General features: G+C 52.6%; 1 protein-coding gene across 3 annotated transcripts; it reads right to left on the reverse strand.

Moving 5' to 3' along the window:
- Positions 1–598: 598 nt before the first annotated feature.
- KANK4 (KN motif and ankyrin repeat domains 4) lies at positions 599–23,684 on the reverse strand. Of its 3 annotated transcripts, none has more exons than XM_071436889.1 (10): positions 23,567–23,684; positions 12,832–12,910; positions 9,737–11,545; positions 8,686–8,797; positions 7,193–7,399; positions 6,581–6,668; positions 5,994–6,210; positions 4,510–4,652; positions 2,701–2,901; positions 599–2,094 (listed from the first exon to the last, which is right to left on the reverse strand). In XM_071436889.1, exons 2-10 carry the CDS (start codon positions 12,845–12,847, stop codon positions 2,005–2,007), a joined length of 2,883 nt encoding a protein of 960 aa, XP_071292990.1. In that variant the 5' UTR covers positions 12,848–12,910; positions 23,567–23,684; the 3' UTR covers positions 599–2,004. The 3 variants fall into 3 exon arrangements, with proteins under 3 accessions (XP_071292990.1, XP_071292988.1, XP_071292989.1); XM_071436887.1 differs by having other exon boundaries at positions 5,994–6,213; XM_071436888.1 differs by lacking the exon at positions 23,567–23,684 and adding an exon at positions 15,783–16,727 and having other exon boundaries at positions 5,994–6,213.

Raw genomic sequence — 23,684 nt, forward strand, 5'->3', positions numbered from 1 at the left:
GGAAGGGCAAAGAGGAATGATGAGGCACAGAAATGAAAATCAACATCCTGGGGATGCATTAACCTGGGCTGCAGGGATGGGAACAGGAGGGAAAGGGGCAGGGGAAGGCAGCAAACTCTGGGATGCCTCCCTGCAGAGCTGCAGCACACCCCAAACTTCCCTGTCCCCAAATCAAGGGGAGTCAGGCACTTCCCAAAGCCACCCTGATGGTTAGCAGAAAATCCCCCACATTTATTCTGCTGAAACAGGAACTTTTACCTTCCTCAGGGAAGCAGCAGGAAAATTCCTCTCTGCAAGTATAGATCCAGAGCTGTCAGGGAAAAAATCTCAGTAAAAACTGTCAAAAAATTGTGTTATGGCTCTTTTTGTTTGCAGCTGGGCCTGGCAGAGATGCCCGTGCTGGCTTTTTTACACAAATTGAGGGAACTCCTGCAAAAAATATCCCACCTTGGCATATCTGTGCAGGGACCCCTCTGGGGATGTGGGGGGTGTCACTGATCTGAAGAAAAACCTCAACAATGGCTGGTTTGGTGCTGTGCAGGTGTGGGAAGTCACCCCAGAAAAGCCACAGCCATGGGGACAGGAACACACACAGGGAAAGGTTTAATTCATTTTATTTGTACATAAAGGAGGCATTTTGGGTTATAGATTAAAAAGAAAATAAGGCAGATAGAAGTTTGAGATAGTGAATGCCTGGACTAAAAATGTGAAGAAAAGATTGAGCAGATGGCAGATTTCCATGGCAAACAGAGGTCAGGGCTGTTCTCCCCTCCCTGCAAGGATGGGGGCACAAGGCAGCTCAAGAGACATTTTGTCAGGATGTGAACTGACTGAACAACAACCAGAGTGGGCCAGAATTTCCTTCTGCTTACAAAAATTAAAAAGTCATTAGCTAATCAGGGAAATGTGGGTGTGCTCCACCAAAGCCAAGGGAGGGCACCCACTGGGTCCTGATGCAGCAGAACAAGAAAAGTGGGGCCTGAGCCCTGCCTCCCTCTCTGTCAGCAAAGGGATTTAAGAAAAAACCCAGATTTGGGGTGATGCTGGACCCTGTGGGTGCTCCATGGTGGGGGAGACCCAGTCCCAGCACCCAAATCACGGCTTGGCTTTGCAGGAGGAGTTTGGGAATATGAAAACTGAGCAGAGGCAAAGCAAGGAGCAAACACTGCTCCAAAAGGCATCTGCCAGCAAAGGCACTGCACAGAGCTCTTGGACAACACCACCACACCCTGGGCTGGGAATCTGATGGGACTGCAGGGCTTGCAATGCCCTGCCCCACCCCACCGTGATGCAGAGCCTGTCAATGGGCTGCACTTCCCCGTTAGCTCAAACTTAATTAGGGAAAAATAACAGCCATATGGTAATTCCAAACCCAGGCACAACAATGTCTGCCTGTTTGGGTCTGGCGTGCTCAAATATTTTCCTAGAGCATTAATTTTTAATTCTTGCATCAAACCCGCATAAGCAAACATAAATAGGATTTTATGCTTTCCATAATCCATCCAGCTTGTGTTTGTTGTTACATACACTGAGCAATCGCTGCCTGCCACTACTTACAGAAGAGCTGATAATAAATATTAGGACACAAACTTACAAGTTAAATGAGATACAGTTAAGTAGTCGATTAAAAGGACACCCATAACCTCAGGTTACAAAAAACTAAGTATTGCTGCTCTAATGTGCTTTTCTGAGGAGAGGAGAGGAGAGGAGAGGAGAGGAGAGGAGAGGAGAGGAGAGGAGAGGAGAGGAGAGGAGAGGAGAGGAGAGGAGAGGAGAGGAGAGGAGAGGAGAGGAGAGGAGAGGAGAGGAGAGGAGAGGAGAGGAGAGGAGAGGAGAGGAGAGGAGAGGAGAGGAGAGGGTCTGGAGTTGTTTGTGGCACAGATCAGGGCTGTGAGTGGGATGAAGGAGGAGAATCAGGCACAGGGAGCATTATGTGGATGGTACAGGGAGCTCCTGCCCTGTGGCCCCAGCAGGGATGCTCAGGGAGGAGCGCTGGCTCCCGGCTCACACCGGGAGGGAGGGGCTGAGCTCGATGTGAGCTCGCAGGAGAGCAGCGATGTCCCCGTGGGCCAGTGACAGCGCCGAGTTCCCGCCCTGCAGGACACAGAGGGGACACATCACCGCCAGAGTGAATCCCTGCTCCGTCCCCAAGCCTTCCCTCCCTCCTTTCCTCCCTGCCTTACAGTGAGTCACCATCCCTAACCCTCCTCTGGGCCCCAACCACACCAAACTCAGCCCAGCTGTGCCTCTGCCCGGCCCCAGTGCCCTCCTGCACATCTCAGATAAAATTATGGTTGAATTAGAAAATAGTTCCATAATTCCAAATGCAGCCCTGTGGCCTGGCAGGAGGAATTTCCACCCACTCCCAGCCCAGCCCCATCCCACACATCCCCATGGAGAGGCTCCATTCTCAGGGAAGAGTTAATTGCTGCTAGTTTCTTGGAGCTGAAGCTCTGCTGATTCCACATGCCCAGGATTTCATCTGGATTTTTTTTAGGGTTATACCAACACTCCTGCCCAGCCCATGGCTGTCACAGCCACTCCATCCACAGCCCAGCAGCACCAAGAACAGGGGGTTTGGTTCAGAGAATGGACTGAAATCGGCACTTTTCACTTCGAACCCACCCCTGGGAGATTGCTGCCCGGAACACGAGATCCCCGCTGAGTTTCCCTGCCTGCGGTGATGCTGTGGAGCCCCACCTTGTCCGTCAGCGTGACCAGGCAGCCGGGCTGCGCCAGGAGCAGGCGGACGATGTCGGCGTTGCCCTGGCGACAGGCCACCATCAGCGCCGTGCTGCCCTCCTCGTCCTGCAGGTTGACATCGGCCCGGCACGCCAGCAGGGCTCGCACCATGTCGTCCCTGTCGTGGCTCACCCCCAGCATCAGCGCGGTCTGGCCGCCCTGCAGGGCCACAGGACAGGCTGAGCGACCCCTGCCCGCCTCCTCCCACAGCCCTGCTGCTCCGAGATTAATAATGATAATAATAATAATTAAAATTAAAGTAAAAATAGAAGAAGAAGAAGAAGAAGAAGAAGAAGAAGAAGAAGAAGAAGAAGAAGAAGAAGAAGAAGAAGAAGAAGAAAAGTAAGAGGAAGAAGAAGAGTAAGAAGAAGAAGAGTAAGAAGAAGAAGAAGAAGAAGAGGAAGAAGAAGAAGAAGAAGAAGAAGAAGAAGAAGAAGAAGAAGAAGAAGAAGAAGAAGAAGAAGAAGAAGAAGAAGAAGAAGAAGTAGTTTATATATTATGATCTGAAAATATTTACAATACTATAATAATAGTATAATATACATTATATATATATATAATGGTATAAATAATAATATATAATAGTATAGTATATATAATAGTATAATAAATTGTTAAAATATATTATATAATATATTATTATATAATAGTTATAATATAATAATTATTATAACAGTTGTATAATATATAATTATTATTACTAAATAATAATTATCATTATAATATATTATGATCTGATAATGTTTACAAAAATATAATAATATCATAATATATTATTAACATTATTCATATATATAATGGTATATATAATAACATAATATAATAAATATAATATAATATAATATAATATAATATAATATAATACAATATATATGGTATATATAATGTAAATGCTATATATAATAGTATAAGATATTATTACAATATATTATATAATATATAACTATATGATAATTATAACAATAGAATAACTATAATAATATTGTAATTATTTTTTTAATTATTATTATTATTATTATTATTATTATTATTATTATTATTACACATATAGAATAATTGAATCATTTAGATTGGTCAAAGCTCTCTAAGATCACCAAGTCCAACCATTCACCCAGCGCTGCCAAGCCCACCACTAACGCACATCCCATAACCAGGTATCATAACACTGCATGTTATTATTGCATGGTACATGCACTATAATTATTCCTATTATTATTGCATCCTATTGCACGTTGTTATCAAATCCCCTGGGGCTCCCCAGCAGGTGTTGTGAGAGGCACCTGTTCACTTGTGGAGGGTCCTCGCAGCAGCATGGCCAAACTGCCCAGCTGCCCCCAAATGTGGCTTCCCCAAATCCTCCTGGGCAGTTTATTCAGATCTGGACTAACTTTTACAGCAGTGTGGGAGCAGAGATGGGTGAGGGCACTCTCATCCCTAAACCAGAATGTGTGACTCTGATGAAGCTCACCAGCAAACCTTGAGGTCCCACACCCTGAGGTTCACCCCTCGCTTCTCATTTCTGATTTTTGCCTCAGAAAAACCTGTTTGCAAAATTTCCAGCTTTTTTTTTAGTTTCTCCATTTGCCCCAGCTGTCACACCCCTTCCCAGGGAGCTGCTCACAGGGTGGCCACACTCAGATAAAGTTTATTTTGGAACGTTTGGGAAGCAGCAACTCCCACCCCATTCCTGCTGCCGAGCCTCAGCCTGGTGCTGCCACGGAAGCTAAGGAACCCAAATGACTGCCCCAGCAGTTTCCTGTCACACACCTGGGCAGCTTTCAGGTTGACATCCCCCTCCTTCAGCAGCCTCATCACCACCTCCATGTCCTGGCGGGTCTCGGGGGCCGCCAGCGGCGTCAGCATCACGGCCGTGTAGCCAGCACGGTTCTGCAGGTCCAGGCAGCACTTGCCTGCAGGGGATGCATCCAGCCCGTGGGGGATCACCCAGAGGGAACAAAAAGGAAAGAGGGACTCATACAACATGGGACACATTCCCAGAAAAAGGAGTTATTCCATAATGATACAGGACGCGGATTTATCTGTTTTGAATATCCAGGCTTGTGAGCGCAGCATTAAACGGCCCCTGGTGCTCCAGTTAATTACAACTGTTGAGGTCAACTCAATTAACTTTGAAGACCACAACAAATAGAAATTAAAGGGGGATAATTAATGCCTCGAGCACATGCTGGTTGGAGCTGTGGGCTGTTTGCTTTGGCTCCAGTGGCAAGGGAGCAGCAGAGAGACGCCCATCACCCAACGGGCTTGGAAAACATCCTGGCCCCGTTTCACTCATTTTTCACTTCAAAGAGCCCATTTCCAGCTCCTCCACGAGGAATGAGCTATGGCTGAGGGTGAGGGCTCGGGTCCAGCCTCACCCTGAGGAAGCAGCTGCCTCAAACCCTTCCCTCCCCGCGCCTCTGCGGCAACAATTGGGTTATAGATGTGTATGATAATCTGCCATTTCCCAAACATTTCATGGATTGTCTGGCCCATGAGAAAAGGCCAAAGTGCCTCTATTCTCTCAGAGCACGAGCACATTTTTGCCCTGTACAGGCTCAGCTGAGATTTTTGTTCTTTCATTGCAACACAAGCTGAAAGTTCAATAGTTTAACATGGGAGTTTTTCTGCAGTGCTGGGGAGTCTCTTATGCTCTCAGGGGTCTGATCCTCCTGCCCCAAGCCGTGATGTGGCTTTGGCTGCTGCAAGAAGCTGGGGAGCCACCCCATCCCACCTGGACTGGGGCCATGAGGGACATGCCTTTGGATCCAGCAACCCTGAGCCATCCCAAAGTCAGGCCGCAAAGCCCCCAAGATGTGTGAGGGCACTGATGAGCCTTCATGGCAGCTGGAACCCCTGATGACATCCATGGGCCCAGAGCTGAGCTGTGGGGGAGGATGCTGGTCTTGAGGTCAGCCAGGTCTCCTGGATGGACCTCAGCCCCATCCTTGCACTTTGGACGGATCTTGGGCTCCTGTTTTTCTCCTGGATGGACCCTGCCCCCATGTTTGCCTCCTGGATGGGGCCCTTGCAGGTAGGTGGCTGTTGGTCCTCAGCCCCACCTCTGTCCCACCTCCTTTAGCTCCTGACTGAGCTCCCTGGGAGGACCCTGGACCTCCTTCAGTGTTTGCCATGTCTGGGACTGTCCATGTCCCCCTGTTCCCCGTGCTGCCATCCCTCATGGGACCACGACCCCGTGGCAAGGGCCACTGCCACAGCCAGAAGCCCTGGCTGAGCAGAGTGGCCGTTCCTACCCGTGTCCAGCAGGAGCTTTGCAACTTGGAAGTTGGAGTGGGACACGCTGTAGTGCAGAGCTGTGTTGCCATTCCTGTCAGGCAGGTTCACCACGGTCTCCAGGAGCTGGGGCTGGATGTCCCCCAGTGTCTCCAGGTACGCTGCCACCACCTCTGGCCTGGAAGCCTTGTGGCTGGACACCTGGAACCACTCCTGGGAGATGGAGCCCAGGACAGGCTGCTGCAAACACAAAGTGTCACTGTCAATGTCCCTGCAGAGCGGTGGCTGGCCCAGCTCCTGGCCCCACCCCGGCAGCACTCAGCCTGTGGGTTTGTGATTGCTGCTGCAACTTGAGGGGGAAAGGAATTTCCTGTGGTAACTTGGATGAGTAACCAGACAAAGCCTTCATCTTTTTTTTTTTTTTCCCCCTCCTCTCTTCCTTTCTTTTTGGCTGTTCTAAAACTGACTCAGATGTCACCTCACCCCCCTCTCCTCACAAAGCTGTCCAGAGCACAGCCTGCAATGTGCCACAGGGATAATCTCATCCATTAAAACATGAACAGAGAGCATGAACCGTGTCTGAAACGGGACTGGGAAATATCTGTACCAGATGCTGGTTGCTTCTGCTGCTGATTTCTGGGAGGTGTTCACTGAGGAGCTGGCAGGCAGCAAGGAAATCTTCAGAGGGTTTGCATCTAAAGGGAAAAGACTTTTGTAAATCCACCATGGAACAGGAGATATTGAACCAAGTAGGAGAACACAGGCAGATTAGGTTGGAATACGTTCAACACATTTAAGTGTTTAAATTATGGGACACAAGTTGTCCCATTGACTTGACACAGATTTTAGGTACAAAGCCAAGCACTCAGGCAGAGGTTTAAGCCCAGAATCACAGATTTATGTGGTCAGTTTCATCTATTACAAAAATCCTTAAGGTGGGGTAAAAAAATCTTATTCCTGAACCTGCAAAGAACTTTACCAAAAAACTTTCCATGAGAAGGGAGAAATGAGCTAACTCACCAGACATGACTCAGTGTAGGGCCTGAATCAATCCCCATTAGATTCTGTAGTAACTCAGAAAATATTTAGGTCTTTAAAGCCTTTTCCCTTTCCTGCAGAGGTCACCACTGCTGTTCCACCAGAAGAATTCCCAACCCAGCCCTGCATTCCCGTGTCCTGTGGCCACCACGGGTCAGTCACCACCCGGTGTCCTGGTTACCTGTGAGCCTGGTGCTGAGAGCAGGGTGCTGCTCCTGCTGATGCCTCCTGCTCATCATCATCCTCCTCCTCCTCACGCTTCTCCCCTGAGGAAGGCCCTCTGCTTTCCCTTCCATCCTGCTCGGGCTCCACGTCCCCGGCTCTGTCCTCGGTCTCGGTGTCGCTGTCCTCGCAGCTGGTGTCCTCTTCACTTGACGTTGTCTCGTAGCTATTTGAGGACACCAGAGGTTACTCCCTCCTTCCCCAGCCACAGCCACGGGGCCTGACCAAGGCTCATTGCCCCCAATGGGCCTTGGGTGAAGCCCAGAGTGACAAGCAGCAAGTTAAAAGGTCTGAGCCGCGGCCGAAGTCGGGGTTAGTCTTTGTTTGGCTCCTTAAGCAGCAGGAGTGTGGCAGAAGCAGTTAATGAGCAGCAGGCAAGGTTACTTCGGGGTTTGGAGGGATGTCCATCACACACAGCCCAGGCAGGGCTGAGAGCTGCCTCCCTGCTGGGAGCTGCTGACACGCTGGCAGGGTGACAGCAGCACGGCCCCCGTGGCAAGGAGGGACTCGAGGTGGCATGGGCAGCCTCGAGGAGCATGAGACAAAAGCTGTGTTTGCACAGCTTTTGGGCTGAAGTCTTTTGGGCTGAATCCATCATTCCAGCAGCCCTGATAGACATCTCTCCTCTGGTTGTCTAAAAGCATTAATATTAATAATGTCTTCCACAAAACAGAACGTTCACTTGGATGGACCCCAGAACTTTCCTCAAAGGAACCAAGACTCCTCCAGTCCCTACAAGTTGTACCCATTTGGCATTTCCCAGCAACTGGGAAGTCAGGGGAGCAGGATGTGAGCAGAAAGCAGCACCCAGGCTGGCACACACAGCTGTCTGCCCAGCCCAGGGATCGTGACACGTGTCCTGCACTCTCCATGCCATCACACATTCACCTCAGCAGGAGGTGCTGCCTCCGCTCAGCTCACAGGCCAAGGAGTGTTGGATATTGGACACACCTGGAGTGGGGAGCACAACCTAAAGTCTCCTTCACCCCAAGGTAATCCCTTATTCACCATAAAAGTCTCTTCCCAGGCCCTGCACCAAGTGCTGTTGGCTTTGCTGGAGCATGGGGGCAGGTTAGTGGCAGCGTGCTCACCCAGGCAGTGCTGCTGGCCTCCTCCAGAACCCACCAAGGGCAGTGGGAATCTTGCCAGGGAATCTTCCCATGGAATATTCCCACCTTCCCCAGCTGGGTTTGGGATGAGGCCCCAGGAGAAGGGTGTGCAGAGAGTGTCAGTCCCCAGCATGTCCCTGCTGCTCTGAACACTGCATCACCCCTCCTTAACAGGGTTACTCACAGGTGATCAGTGCTGCATTAAAGAAGGGAGAAAAGAGGCTCTGTTTCAACTGGCCTTTTAATCAGGAGGGGAAAAGAGGGGGAAAAGAATGACTTCTCCAGCGATACAGAGGACATTCCAGGTTAAAAGGCAGCTTTTGTCTTCTGAATGGATGCTTACCCACCATTTACCCCAACAAACTGGAGATTCTTTTTGGTCCCATTGCCTCCTGCATGGAAACCATAACCTTTCTTTTTCATGATGGATTTAAGACTTGTGGTTGGAGAGTTTTCTACCAAAATACAAAATAATAGATTAATTAAGCAGATGTGCCATAATTAGCAATAATTATTCCCAACCTCTAGCAACAAGCCACAAATCATAATTGTAAGCATCTTACTTCATCTTATGAGAGTCTTTTGATGTCTTGCAAAACTACAGATGCAGCTGGCCACAACCTGAACCTGCCCTGCCACCTTTAATACAGGTCTCAAACATCTCCAGGTCACTGGGAATGTAAAAGAAGTGACTGGGAATTATGTATTTGTCCTATGAATATAAGTAGATTTTACTGGTTTGGTTTTTGGGGTTTTTTTCCCCAGTAGTAATGTATTGGAAAATTCCTATATAAATCTGCTATAATACTACATGGATGAGTTTTTCCACTGGACTTTGAATAGTGTCTATATATTAAGGAATAAGTCACTTATCTATTTGCAAGTCCCTTCCCTCCCTCCCCCAGAGAACAGGCATTGGATTCCCATCTTCATATAAGCTAAAATTATTTTAGATGAAGGTCTGTGAGTGGGGACAGGTCTTTTTTCCCAGCCTGGTTGCTCAGTCAGTTTGACTGGTTTGGGTTCTGGAGAACTCCACACTGATTTACCCCAGACGAGAACCAGCCTCATATTCTTGCAAACTGAGATGTGCAATCTGAATAAAAATAATGCTTATTTGATGGAACAGCCACCAGTGTGGCAGCTTTTGGAAGCTGATCCTGCATATAAACGAGCCACTGCTTTATGAGCTCCTACATCATTTTGTTTGCTTTTTTCCATGTCAGATCCATAACCTGTGTCATGCAGAAATTTGCTTTTCTCATCATGCTTTGTCGAGACTATTCCTGATCTGACTGACAACAACTGTTCCACCACATCCCCCTGCTCCACGCTGGAATAAATGGGAAAAGATTTGGCCTGGACACACCAAAGCCTGTGCCAATATTATTTACCCAACTGTTGATAGTGCGTGTTGGAATTCTCCTTATCCACAGGGCCTTGGGAGGAGTAGGCAGAGAGCAGGGAGTTCAGGGAATTAACTAACTGGTTCTGGATGGAGCTGAGCTTGGAGGCCGGCTGCTTGATGGCACTGGCCAGCTCAGGGTACCCGTGCTCCAAGCACAGCCACTGCTCCTGCAGGAGCTCCTGGATCTTTTTCACATATTGGCCAATGGGGTCAACAGCCGGGAGCTCCTCATGGCCAGTGGCCCCTTCCTCCTGCAGCCCTTCCCGAGGTTCATCTTCTCCAAAGCCCGCCTTGCTCCGGGCCGCGCTGGGGCCGAGGGAGTTCTGGTGGTTCTGGTTGTGGTCTCCGGGGTGCTCGTGGATCTGCAGCTGGCTGAGGCAGGGAGCAGGAGGTCCAGCCTCCATGCTGGCCTCGCCAGCACGTCCCTCTGCCCGAGCGCCTGCCGGGGCCTGCTCCCTGCACGCCTCCCCGGCCTGGGCTCTGAGGCTCTCTGCCCTGAGGGTGCCGCAGCCGATGGATCTGGTGGACAGTGGGATATTGACGTTGATGCCCTTGTCCTGGGCCTGCCTGAGCCCTGACACCTGGGAGAGCTCGGTGTTCACGGCGGCGTCCAGGCGCTGCAAGGCCCCGCTGCTCCGCCGTCTCCGCAGCTCAGCCTCCCTGGCCTTCTCCTGCCACAGCTGCTCTTCCAGCTCAGCTTTGGAGCTGGCCAGCAGCTTAATGCTCTTCTCCTTCTCCTGGATCTCACGATTCTGCTGCTCCAGCACTGCCCTGACCTGCTCGAGCTCCTCTTTCTTCTTGGCCAGCTGCTCCTCCAGCTCAGCGACCTGCTGCTTCAGCGCCGTGACCCCGCCGGGCTCTCCATGCTCAGGGGCTTGGGGAGCACCGCTCTCCTTGTCCCCTCCAGCCTGGACATTCCTCTCCTCACCTTCCTTCAGCACGTTCAGATCCATCTCACTCACAGTGAGCCCCCTTTCTGCAGGGTCCATGCTCTCCTCCGCCAGCCGGAGGGCAGCCGGTGCCGCTGCCTCAGCCCTGGCCAGGACGGAGCCGTCGGCGGCATCGCCCTCCTCGGCCCCGCTCTCCACCAGCACCTGCAGCTGCTGGCTCTGCCAGGGGGGCTGCAGGGGCAGAGCCCCGCCGGGCTGCCCCACGGAGCCGTCCCGCTCCATCTCCCGCGGCGGGGCTGAGGCGCTGCCCTCCGAGCTGGGGCGGGAGGCGCTTGCGGAGCCGGGCTGGCCGTGGCAGGGCTGCGGAGGGCTCCGGAGGGGCGAGGGTCCGGCCGGGGGGCTGTGGCCGGGGGGCAGAGCCTCGGGCATGCTGGAGGCTCGCAGCAGCTGCGGCCGCGCCCTCAGCGCGTCCTGCGGCCGGCCCAGCTCCGCCTGAGGCCAGCCCAGCTCCGCCTGCCGCCGCGCCTCCGCCAGCAGCGCCTTCCTCCGGTAGCTCGGCTCCTCGGGAGCTGCCCCGGCCGGCAGCAGGGCCCGGGGCGGCTCCTCGCCCAGGGATGCCTTTCGCTGCGGGAAGGAGCAGGTGGAGGTCCAGCTCTTGCTGGGAGCGGCGGTGGAGCAGCCGCGGGAGCCGCTCTCGGGCAGGCTGAAGTTGCGCGGCAGGGTGTTGAATTTGGGCTGCTTGGCTCTGCGGTGGATGTGCACCCTCCTGATGGTGTTGCCTTTCTCGATGTCGTCCACGTACTTGAGGAAGTCCAGGTCCAAGTGGAAGCCGTAGGGTGTCTCCAGGGAGTAGGGGAGGCTGCGGGGCTGCTCCCTGTCCCCGTCGGGTTTGGGTGGCTGGCCATCTGTTGAAACACCCCCCCAGAAAAAGAAGAAATTATCGAATTTTGGAAAAAAAATTGTTTCGAGCAGGGGGGAGATGTTTATTCTCTTTTCATCTCAGCTTTGGGCAGGCAGCTCATTATCGCGGAGGCTCGAGGTGAAGCTGTGCAGACACACAGTGACACGCACCAAGCTCTGATCTGGTTTTCCAGAGGTGCATCAGGTAATTGTTGCACTGAGGAAGCCAAAAATTTCCTGAAATCATGGCTCTAATTGGCAATTAAGCAAACAGCAGGTTTTGCAGGCAGAGCTACGTGTCTGTGTAGGTACAGAGAGCTGCCTGGTGGATAATAAATCCAGCTCAATGATAGAATGTGGGATCAACCTATGACAATGACATTCTTCAAGGCTTTTAGTTTGGTTCGAACTTTTCAGCGGCATAAGCAGCGCACACCAAGCAGGAAAATCATTGCCTTGCTTCACCTGCAACCACCAGGTCACAAATTATTCCTTGCAAATGACGGCTCTGGGCAGAGGCTGCTGCTCAGAGCCGCAGCCATGCAGAACACGCATCCCAAGGTGACTGGCTCAGCTCCCAGCACAGCTCCTAACTGAGGCAAATCACCACTAAATGGGTGCCACTGTGTCTGCCCACCCAGCCAGCACAGGCAAACAACAGCTCTCCACCAGAGTATCCCACTTTAACACAGCCACTCCAGCCTGCAAATATTCACAGCCCCCAAATTTCCACCTTGAGGGTTAACAGATAAATTTCTGCACTTTTATGCAGCAAGTCCCTGAAATCGCAGTGGTTTGGGCTGCTCTGCACCTCTGAGCAAACAAGTGAGGAGTAGGAGGCACCAGGGCCCATGGCTGAGCCCTTTGTCTCCACCCTGGAGACAGCTGGAGAGGACCAGGACACTTGGGAACAGATTTTGGTGCTGCTCAGCACAGAGCATCACTGAGATGCTGAGGTGCTGCCTGGGTGGGAAGCAGCACCTGGGAGTCAGAGGGAAGACACCGCTGGGGTCATCCCAGGGCACAGGAGCACAGCTGGAGGGTGGGAGCAGGGATCTGTCACAGGGCATGGGAGGACAAATACGTGCTGATCTAGAGCTGGGACCTGCTTTTGCTGTGGTTTTTAAGAAATCTGCATAATAATGAATGATGGATTCTTCACCTCTTGGCCCCACATCTACAGAACAGGTTATTTACAGCATTTCTGGTAAGGAAATTACTCCAAGGCTGGTTGGGCTTTTTTTTTTTTCAAGGAATAAATGAACAAATAAACATCCTGTAGGCTCCATACCTTCTGTCTTCTCCATGGTGGGGTCTAACTGGGCTGTCACTTAAGCATCTTCTGACAAGGGCTGAGGAGTCGCTTCACCCTTGAAAAAAGAAATGGATACTTCTAATTTAATAAAATAACACACTCAGCCATGTGAACTTCATCTCTCCTTAAAGCCTCACAAGCCTTCAAAGGCCACCCCCCTCCCACTTCCCATCTTCTGCAGCCCAGTGGTGTCCAAGGCTTTGAAGCTGCTAAAATCAATAGCTCCTCTTCCAGAGGCAACAACTTGTGTTTGACAGACACATCCCAGGGAGCTGGTCCTTGTAAAACATCCCCTGCATTACAGAGGGTTTGACTGCCAGTGAGGACAGACAGACATTTGGGATGGCTTGAGATCGATGGCACAGCCTCCTGTGAGCTGGAGATATCCAACATGATAAAAGCTCCCTGACAACAGGGATATAAACTACACACAAAAATGACTGGTTTGCCTTTATTTTAAAATCCACAACGAGCAAAGATTCAAAATTTATGTTGAATCTCATTCAAATGACAGCCATTCCTTCAGAGCATGTCCCTGCTGTTAAACAGAACCTTCACCAAATTGCACTCAACCACAGACAAATTGCTTTCAGCTCAGGGAACAACTTCAGGTGGAGATCTACCACAGCCAACAGTGAGATCTTCACATCATTTCTGGGCTGTGTTACCAGAAATGGTAACACATTCCCAGCTCCTTCCCATCAGGTGGGCATGGACGAGACCCTCCTGGAGCACGAGAAATTAAGGCTGGGAGCGACCAAGAAAGGTCCTGGGTGAAACTTCTCACCTCCAGATCCTTTAGAAAGGCACAGGGAGGAGGCATGGAAGGGTGAAGGAGGTTGGGGCAGTTGGAGATCACAGCAGGAGGCTCCCTGGCCTGTGTGAGAAGGACAGCAACGCTCCAAGTGAGAAGGTCTGGTTTCAATTTCTGCCTCAGAGGATGACGTGGGAGTTTCCTGAACAGTAGGTTGTTTGTTTATGATTCTCCTTACAGTATCTAGTTTGGTTCCTGGCCAGAGACGGCGCAAAAGCTGCTTGGAAGTCCATCCCTGCTCCTCCAGTGCATCCCTGAGCTATGCAACACTCTCAGGGCAGGACCAGCAGCACAGAGCCTGTGCTGAGCCAGCCCCAGCTCACACCCATCTCAGGGACCAAAACAACAGAGTCTGAACTCATTTTCTGCATGCAGAGCTTTGCCTCAGTGAGGGCTCCAGTGCCTGACCCCAGTTCCAGAGCTCCCCAGGAAGGGGCTCCAGCTGACCTTTACCAAAGACCAGCTACAAAATGAAGTCAAATCCTGCTGGATTGTTACCACAGGACATTGCCACATCCCTGGAAGTGTCCAAGGCCAGCTTGGACAGGGCTCTGAGCAACCTGGGATGGTGGAAGGTGTCCCTGCCCATGGAATGAGGTGATCTTCAAGGTCCCTTCCAACCCAAGCCCTTCTATACTTTGAAAGATCAAAACCTTTTAAAGAAACAATCAGTTGTCAATCCCGTGGGCACGTTTGTGGTCAATGTAGAGCCCTTGATGGGAAGTCAGGAAGGTGCCAGCCCAAGGAGAACACCAAAGCTCTCCAAAGCTCCAGCAGGGTCACAGAGGGTCACGTTGATGCCCACCCAGCACCTTGTGAGCTCCTGGAAAGCTCCTCAAGTGCTCTCCAGTTAACCACACTCCTTCTACAAAGGACAACTCCTTCTGTCTCCTCCTGCCAGAGAACAGCACGTGCCAAAACAAACACCAACCTCTTTCTCAAATGTTGTTTCTTCCCCTTAATTTTCCGACTGCAGCCAATTCCAGCCTGACCAGCTACACTCCACTCTTCTAGGTCATTTATTCAGAAAGGGGGGGGGAAGCCAGTGAATAGGATGGTTTTTAATATCTAGATAATGACATTTGGATCATTTATGAGCTGGCTGGGTCCCAACTCTGCAGCCCAAATTGATACTACGACTACTCTCCTTTGACCAATCTACTTCAAAATTGCCTCGTAAAAGGATGCTGAATGTCCCCAACCAGCTTGCTGATGTTCTCCTGCCCCCTCCGGGGCAGCTCAGGCATGGAGAAGATGGCTTAGAGCCAAAAATGTGCCTCTTTGGACCCCACAGCCAATCTCCCATGCCTGTCCCCAAGAAAAATGAGATTAAAATATGAAGTCATCTGCCAGAGGTAGCAGACCCCTACACCCAGGGTCCATAATTTGAGGCAGGGTAACAGTTTTAGGTGCATCCCCATCCTGCTAAAACCTGTTAGCCTGACCCTCTGCCAGGTTCTATACTTGCTGAGTTTTCTCTGTTAAATGAAATTGAAGAACGTTTCTTTTTTCCCCCATGCATCGCTGATTCTTACCTTTGCTACACAGAGGGGAGGATTAATCCAGATTGGAATTAGGCTGTTTTTCTCAAGGCAGGAATAAATGCATATAGAAATGGAAACGGAGAAGCCAAATATGTGAGAAGGCAACAGCACAGAGTGAAGTGGTTTTATTCCCGGGGGCAGGGACAATGCACTGTCTTTTTAACCAGCCTGGACTCAAGCACTGGCTCTTTACACTCACATTTAACCCCTCTTTCACTCCATCCCACTTGCCAGGCAAAGTGAGCAGCTCCCCCATCCACCCCAGCCAGCAGGAAGGAGAGCACCATGACACCCCCAAACATTTAAATTACAAATTAACTCAACCACATACCACAAATACCCCACAAAATCCATTCTCCCAGAGTGTCTTGCTAGTAATTTTAACTAGGAAACAGTTAACCCTGAGCCTATAAACAACAAGATAACCCACCAGCACGTTAGCACAGTCTGGTTAGCTGTAACACAACACGATCTGAGCTCTGCCTGTCTGTTCTCCTGCACTGCAGCAGCGGCTCCAGCACTTCGTGGTGAAAGGAAAAACTGGTTAGCAAAGCATTTTGTCAGGTTACCTGCTCAGGCTGGCACCCACAAACGCCCCGGGGAGCAGCAGCTCTCGCCTCCCTCCAAAGCATCTTCTGCCATGCCGGAGGCGGCAGCGGAGGGCTCGGAGCAGCGAGCGTGGTGTGGCTGCACCCCAGGCTGCTCCAGCAGCTACAAACTTGGTCAGCTGAGCTGTGACCTTGCTCAGAAAGCAAATACAAGTTTAAACCAAGAAGCACAAAAGAGGGATTGATTTTCCAACAGAGCAGCCCACGGCTCTCGGATGACCTTTGCGAGGACAGTTCAATCCCGGTGCACAAAACGAGTTACTTTTCCACGGAATAGTTCTTTTTCCCAGAAAACACAGAGTGCCGAGCGCTGCCCGGGCTGTCGAGGGGGGTGCTGCCTTATCAGGGCTGATAATTGAAGAGAGAGTCAATAATTAACGGCGGCGTTGCTGCTGTACCTGATGCTGCGGCTGCAGCCCTCCGCATGCTGCACCTCCGGGCTGGAGCATTAGCAATTCCAGGAGCGCCTCTCCCGAGGAAACGCAGCCGCGACTCGCCGGCGGCAGCCTGGGGGGAGCTGCAGGAGGGCTCCGTGTCCCCAGATCCTCCGTGTGGAGCAGGCACAGCCCCCTGTCCCCTCTGGCTGTGCCCATCCATCCGCAGCGCCCCGCACGGCATGGGCAGCACGGGCAGGGGGTGTCCCGGTGTCCCCGGGAGGGGGGGGACAGTGGCACTCTCCCTATCAAACTCTCCAGCCCTCGGCTCTGGGGTTATCCATCCGAACTTCCAGCGGGCAAGGCAGGGGCGGCTGGCAGAGCAGACACTGGAACAGGCTGCCCCAAGAAGCTGTGGCTGCCCCTGGATCCCTGGAAGTGGCCAAGGCCAGGCTGGAGGGGGCTTGGAGCAGCCTGGGACAGTGGAAAGTGTCCCTGCCCATGGCAAGGGGTGGAACGAGATTTAAGGGCTTTAAGGTCCCTCCCAACCCAAACCAGTCTGGGATTCTGTGATTTTGGGCAGGGTGGCTCAGTGATGGGCAGAGTGCCCGTCCCAAGCCTGTCCTGAGCTCCTGCATTGGCATTCCCCTCGGGCATCCTGGATTGCTGCCCCTCCAGGCTGGCAGCAGGGACAAATCCCTCAGTCTCTGCACTCAACTCGCAACAGCCTCATGCTCGCAAAGGCCGAGGGGTTCAGGGCTGCAAAACTCTTCCAGGGCTGGGAAAGAAAATCCTGGGAAGTGAAGGCATCCCCTGGGAGCTGGGGGCTCTGCTGGGGGCTCTCACCAGGGACTCCCATCACTGAGCAGCGCCAGCACCTTTCCCATGGCTGAATGAGCAGCACAGCCCGAATCTCATGCTGGGGAGGAAAACCACATCTTGTGGCTGTGTGAGAGCAGAGCTGCTGGCGCTGCTCCAGCTCCCTGCACCCCCCAGACGGGACTTTAACACATTAACTTTGAAGAAAAGCAGACAAGTTTTGCCTTTGCAGGAAGCAGAGTATCTGGAGGCACAGAGAGCCAGCAGTGTTTGTCCTTTTGCCAGCCCTCCCCGAGGCACGGATGGGTTAAACTTCCTACCCGAGGAATGAGAAATCATTGAAATTCTGCCTTTCCCAAAGTCTGCCTTTCCCACGCGGCTCCGTCCCACACCGCGCGGGGCCGTGGCTTTCTGCTTTCACAAGCAATTACTGAGCCTGAGCTTCCAAACCAACTCCAGGGCACGCTGGCTCCTTTTCCCTTTTCTGCTGAATTCCTCTGCTTTAGTTACACTCGTGTGTCTCTTCTGAGCACACTCTGCTGCTTGTGTTCTCCAGGCAAAGCAGCACGATGGGAAAAACACACGTATTTCTATATGATGCTGATTTTAAAGGCATTCTGAGAGAATTGTTGGGTTTTCCCACTGGACAGAGCTAGCAGGAAGCTTTAATTTGGAGCATTTCCTCATTGCAATTACCTACATACGACCTACAGTTGTTCCCACATTTAATCCCTCCGGAACTGAAGAAGTCTGTGACCCCTTAAATAAGCTTTTAATCGGGAGCTACGAAGGGAAGGAGTCAAAACACGCAAATTAATTAATTATGGGCTGGTGCTTGATGGATTTACATCCAGCCTCTGATAGCTTTGCCCAAGGGGGTTGCTGCAGGGTGGGCAGTGGGGAAGGGGCTCACCAAGATTGTTCCCCAGGCACGAGAACTGAGGTCATGGCCTGAAACTGCTGCTGCTTCACATCAGGCACCGCAGCTGCCGGGGGGGTTTGCTCTGCTCCCATGGATGAGAGGAACCAGACGGCTCTGAAGTGGCTCAAGAGCCATCCCATCCACCCCCCTGGCCACCACTGCTGCCTCCCTGGATGCTGGCAGGGCTGCTGCCCTCCCCTCCCCACAGAGAATCCCTGTGGGATGGCAGGTTTGGGCTTCATCCCCTCTCCTCTCCACCACGGGTCCATTCAGGTTGGAAGGGACAAATGAGATCATCCAGCAGGGTCATCCCAGAGCACCCTACTCAGGAGTGTGTCCAGAGGGTGTGGGATATCCCCAGTGAAGGAGACTCCACAGCCTCTCTGGACAATGTGCCCAGGGCTCGGTCACTGCCTAGGGAAGAAGTTCTGCCTCACGTTCAGGTGGAAATTCCTGGGCATGATTTTCTGCCCATTCCTCTTGTTCTATTGCTGGGCACCACTGAGCAGAGCCTGGTCCATCTGACACCTCCCTTTGGATCCTTATACCCATGGATGGGGTCCCTTCTCAGTCATCTCTTCTTGGGACTGACCAGGCCCAACTCTCTGAGCCTTTCCTGGGCACAGAGATGTTCCAGGCCCTTCCACAGCCTCCACTCCAGGAGCTCCCTCTCGTCCTGAGGAGCCCAGCACTGGACACAGCACTCCAGATGTGCCTCACAGGGCTGAGCAGAGGGACAGGATCACCCCAGGGTGACCCACAGACAGAGCTGGCCCTCAGCACCCAAAGGGTTACACCCAAACCTGCTCCATCCAGGCGGTCTGGATTGCACAACAACCCGGCTGCAAATGGACATACCAGGAATAAAAATGGCCTCTCGGGGAATATTTGTTGTAGGGATTTTTCAATTCTGTTTTCACTGCAAAGGAAGAAAAATAAGCCACTTCCAGTCTGCTGGGGACCTGCACACGGGTGGGATCTCTGCTGTGATCCTCTGCCCGCTGGCACAGCCATGGGAAGGACTTTCCCTCCAGGAGGAAAAGAAAGAGGTTTGAAAACTGTGTGGGATTAAATAAATACCTAGTTAAATAAAAGCAGTTTAAAGTCCTGGTTTGCACTGCAAGGAGTTGTCATGAGGTTTCCCAAAGTGAGAGCAAACAGGGTTGCTGCTGGATGAGATCTGAATCCTGGGAGCCCACCAGCCACCTTCCCACGTGTGTCTGGCATCACAAAACCACCACTGCCAGTGGTCCTGTGCCCCACAGCATCCCTTGGAACAGCAGCTTGAGGCAGCTGAGCTGACCCAGAATTAAAGTGGGGAGACCAGACAATGCCAGAGCCACTGCTACAAACCCAGCAGCACCCAGGAGGGAAAGTTCCCAAGCTGGATCCATCCCAGCCTGCAGCCACACCACACGTGCTGGGCAGGCTTCCCTCTGTGCTGAGGCACAGCAGGACTGGATTTAGGATGCAAAACCTGTTACTTATGGGCCAAGCCTTCGTCCTGGGACCAGTGGATGGTTTCAGCACATGGCTGATGACAACAGGACCTTGTTGCACCCCAAGAGGAAACTCCCATGGCTGCTGCCTGCCTGAGGCATCTCCAGAGCAGAGCTGGGAGCTGGAAGCAATTTGGGAGTGCTGGAGAGGGACGAGCTCTCCCTGCAACCCATCAGCTCGTGGCTGATGATGGAGAGGTCCAGGCTGGCCTCCCACCCCCTCTGCACAAAAAGCAGGGAGGAGGAGCAGCTGGGGCTGGAGCTGGGGGCTGTGCACATGGAAAACATCCTGGAGGCGTGTGGGGCCTCCCGGGGTCTGAACCAGAGGGTTCACAAGGAAGCTGAATAATGAACCCTGCACCACCACTCCATAAAGGAGGGGATCCCTTTCAGCAGCCCCCGGGTGTGCAACCCTTGGTGCTTAAGCAGCCATTTCAGGCCCCCTTCCTTCCCAGTGTCTGTAATAAAGCTGTGTGGACTCTGATTTTATTAAAGCTGCTCGTTGCTGTCTAATAAATGTTATGAGCTTCCTGCCAGCATTTCCATTAGAGACGGGTCAGACCTGGAGGTATCAGATATCCAAACTCTCTCCCTCCTTTCTGGCTTACCAGGAGGGGAAAACGATCACACTCACCCCCTCCTCTGATAACCTCTTTTCTGACTGACCTTCAGCTCATTCCAGCCACAGACTCACAAAAGCCTTGGTCAATTCTTGTGATTTTATCCTGTGCCTTGAAAACTGTGGCGTTTTCCCTAAAGTCTTCTTTCCCAGAGCCAGGTGAGCACAAAAAAGCACCCAAAGCCCTGAAACAAAAGTGCTCCACAGTCAGAAGGCAGACAAAAATCTGAGGTGCCTCGTTTCTAACATTCACTCTCTTTGCCTCAATCCCACAAGTTTTGAGGAAAAACAATGAAACCCTGCTATGGCTTCTGGTCTGTACCTCCTTGACCTTGGGACAAGTCAAGCTTTGCTGCCACTGTTACTGAGTAACTCCCACGTGGTCAAAGTGGGAAATTTTAGGTGCTTTTAGGAAAACCCTGTTGTCTGCATTTCTCTTCTCCTCCCTGGGTAACCACTGCAATCCCCCATGGAGCCACGGAGCCATTTCCCATCGATTTCTGACCCCAGCCAACGAGACTTGCATTGATCACACTCCTGACAAGTTCAAAACCCTCTTCACACAGGAACATTTCTTTTTCAGGCCACCTGAAACCACTCTCCTCACTGGCTGAGGCTGCAGAGAGGGAGGATGTGCAACCTTCCTCCTCTGCTGGTGATTTCTGTGTGGATAATGGAAGCTGGGAGCCCTGGGGCAGCATTTCCCACCTTTCACCCATTTAGGAAATGGGGATTTTCCTCCAGGTTTTTGACCTAGCCTCAGCCCTACACCACACATGGCTGGTATAGTTTCAGCTTTCTCACTTACACCACACTCATCCCTGATGGGCAGAGGAACCAGCTGCAGAGATGAATTTAACATATTCTCACTTTGAAGATGGAGATCTCTGTGTCTGGGTAGGTTTTTCACCATATTTCATATTTCTGACTCCATCAAATTGTCCATTTGGGTGGACATTTGGTATTTTTTTAATAATGACACCACCTTCTTTTCCAAGTGCTGTTTAAACCCTGGGATGGGCAGGACTCGAGGCTTCCCAAAACATGAATTCCCCTGAGGTTTAAAATAACCAGGGTTGAAGCAGGAGCTCCCTGCAGCCAGTTCCTCCCCACTGCTCTCCCCTGGCATTGTCACTGTGAGGATTTCTGCCCCAAGCCATGGGCTCCTTCACACCCCTGGAGTTGGGGTCAGGGTTTTATTGACCAAAATCTGCATCCCACTGCTCTGGAGCCAGGCAGAGCCACATAACCCCTGTCAAGTGGGGCACCAAATGGAAAATACAATAACTTTCCATATTGACTTTTTTCCCCTCATCAATGGGGCCATGCTCATCCCCGTGGCTGCTCCCAAAGCTTCCTTAAAAAGACCCAAGATTTTTTGATGAGTTGGGCTACAACACACAGCGATGAAAATGGGACTTTTAAAATATTTGGCAGCTGTAAAACCAGCAAAGGAGGGACCTGAATTGGCACCGAGCTGGTGAATGAGCCTGTGTTCATCCAGCAGCCATGTCCCAGGATGTCAACACCACTCCTGATTCAAGGAATGCTTTGAGAGCAAACCTCTCCCTCCCAAAACATTCCCATTCCAGAGGTTCTTTGGTGGGAAGCAATGTCATATTGGTGGCAAAGAAATCTGTGGGAATGGGACAGACCCAGCACTGCATGAGGGGATGATGCCTGGGAGACAAAACCTTGCTCACACCAGGATTTTCTGGAGAGGAGCAGGATGTGACCAGGGTTTTCCTGCTCCCAGGGAACTGCACCAGGAGTCTGACAGAGCCCACAGCAGCAAGAGGCTCCCTGACACCTCATCTTCCAGCTCCAGGGCTGTTTTAATGAATCCACTCACTGATCCCTCCTCAAGCACAGATTCTCCCTGCTCATCAGGCTGTCATTTCAGCAGATATATTTATTTTTTAAATCTTACAATCTAAGTGACAACCAATGATTAATGTGAGGTTACAGGTTTCCCCTCCTCCTTTGCCATCTCAGGTATCATCTCAGAAATCTCAGCTTTTCCCATTTAGCCCATCCAAAATCAAACACAAACCACCTGGAAGACTGCAAAACACATCCAAAGGCAAATGCTGATTTTTGTTCACATTGCTGTGGTTGCTACCCTTGCCCTACATGAGCAATGCTTTTGGGTGTTCACCAATTTCATTTGGGCAACACAGCTGAAATATTTAATATCTGGGGTGGCTCTGGACAAGGGAAGCCCTTCCTGCTGGTATCACATCCCAGAGCTGTCAGGAAAACGAGATATCCCTGAAGAGTCCAGACACACTCCCACCCCTGCACGGTGAACATCACACCCGGAGCATCCAAACCACCACTTCCTCCATCCCGAACTCACGTGAACCTCCAGCTGACATTATCCAGCCCACGTTCTGCTTCCTCATGGACCACCCAGCCTCTTCTCCAGCTCACTGATGTGCACCCACCACAGCAGCTCGGCGCTCCCTCCCGATTTCTCCGGGAGCACAGCCCGAGCTCTCAGGCCGGCTGAAATCTGCAGCTGGCCGCTGGGAGCAAGCTGCACTTGAGGAAAGAGCAAGAGCACCGGAGGAAAGTTGTCCGGGGCACGGCTGCTGCCGGCAGAGCTGGGCTGCTCAGAATGCCCCGGCAGCGAGCACGGCCGGGGAAAGGCGACGCTGCCTGCGAGGGAGAGCGCTGCCCGTGCCTCCTGCCCCTCCAGGACACAGGGAACCCGGGCACGGCCCCGGCCAGAGCCAGAAATGAGTTTCGGTGCCAGCAGCTGCTCGGTCCGGGAGGCTGGCAAGGAAACGGGGAGAGGCTGCAGGCAGCGGGGGGAGACCTCGCTCAGCCCGGAGGCTGGGATGGGGCTCGGCTGAGCCACATCTTCAAGGCTAGGCAGGGTTTATGGTTCGGCTTTGAGGCTAAACACAGCTCTGGGGACTTCCACTGCAGTGCCCAGGGCCTGGGGGCCCTCCCCAGCCCTCACACGGTGACCTCTGGGGGGTCCCTGCAGGGCTCGGAGCTCTCCTGCCCTCTCCCAGCTGCCCAGCCACGCTCAGTGCCTCCATCCCGGAGCCAGGCGTGCTCTGGAAACGCTCCCGTCCCGAGTGAGCCACGGCTGATGCTGGCCCCGGGCAGCCACGCCAGGGGCCAAGAGCCCTGAGCACCCCCTGAGCATCTTTGGAGCACACCCCGAGCATCTTTGGAGCACCCCCCGAGCACTCCCGGAGCATCCTTGGAGCAGACCCAAGAGCACCCCCTCAGCACCCTCCAAAGCGCTGCCACCCATTCCCTGAGCACCCCGGAGCATCCCTGAGCACTTTTAAAACACCGCTCTGACCATCCTCCAGCGCACCCCAGGAACATCCTCCGAGGCACCCCCGAGCATCCCCAGCGCTCCCCCCCGGGCAGCCCCGGGCACGGAGCCCGACCCGCAGCGCCCCGGGCACGGAGGCCGGACCGGAGCGCCCCGGGCACAGCACCCGGCCCGCAGCGCCCGGTGCCCGCTGTCCCGCCCGGCGCGGCCGTACCTGCCCGGGCAGAGCCAGCGCGGCGCTCCCGCTGCCTCCTCCGGGAGGGACCCGAGGCGGGCCCGGGCCCGGGGGCGGGGCGGGACCCGGTGCCCTCCCCCGGGCAGCGGGGCCGGGG

This window comes from Agelaius tricolor, unplaced genomic scaffold (genome assembly GCF_023055355.1).
Source record: "Agelaius tricolor isolate 1412-34295 unplaced genomic scaffold, bAgeTri1.0.p SCAF_11, whole genome shotgun sequence".
In the NCBI taxonomy this organism is placed as follows: Eukaryota; Metazoa; Chordata; class Aves; order Passeriformes; family Icteridae; genus Agelaius; species Agelaius tricolor.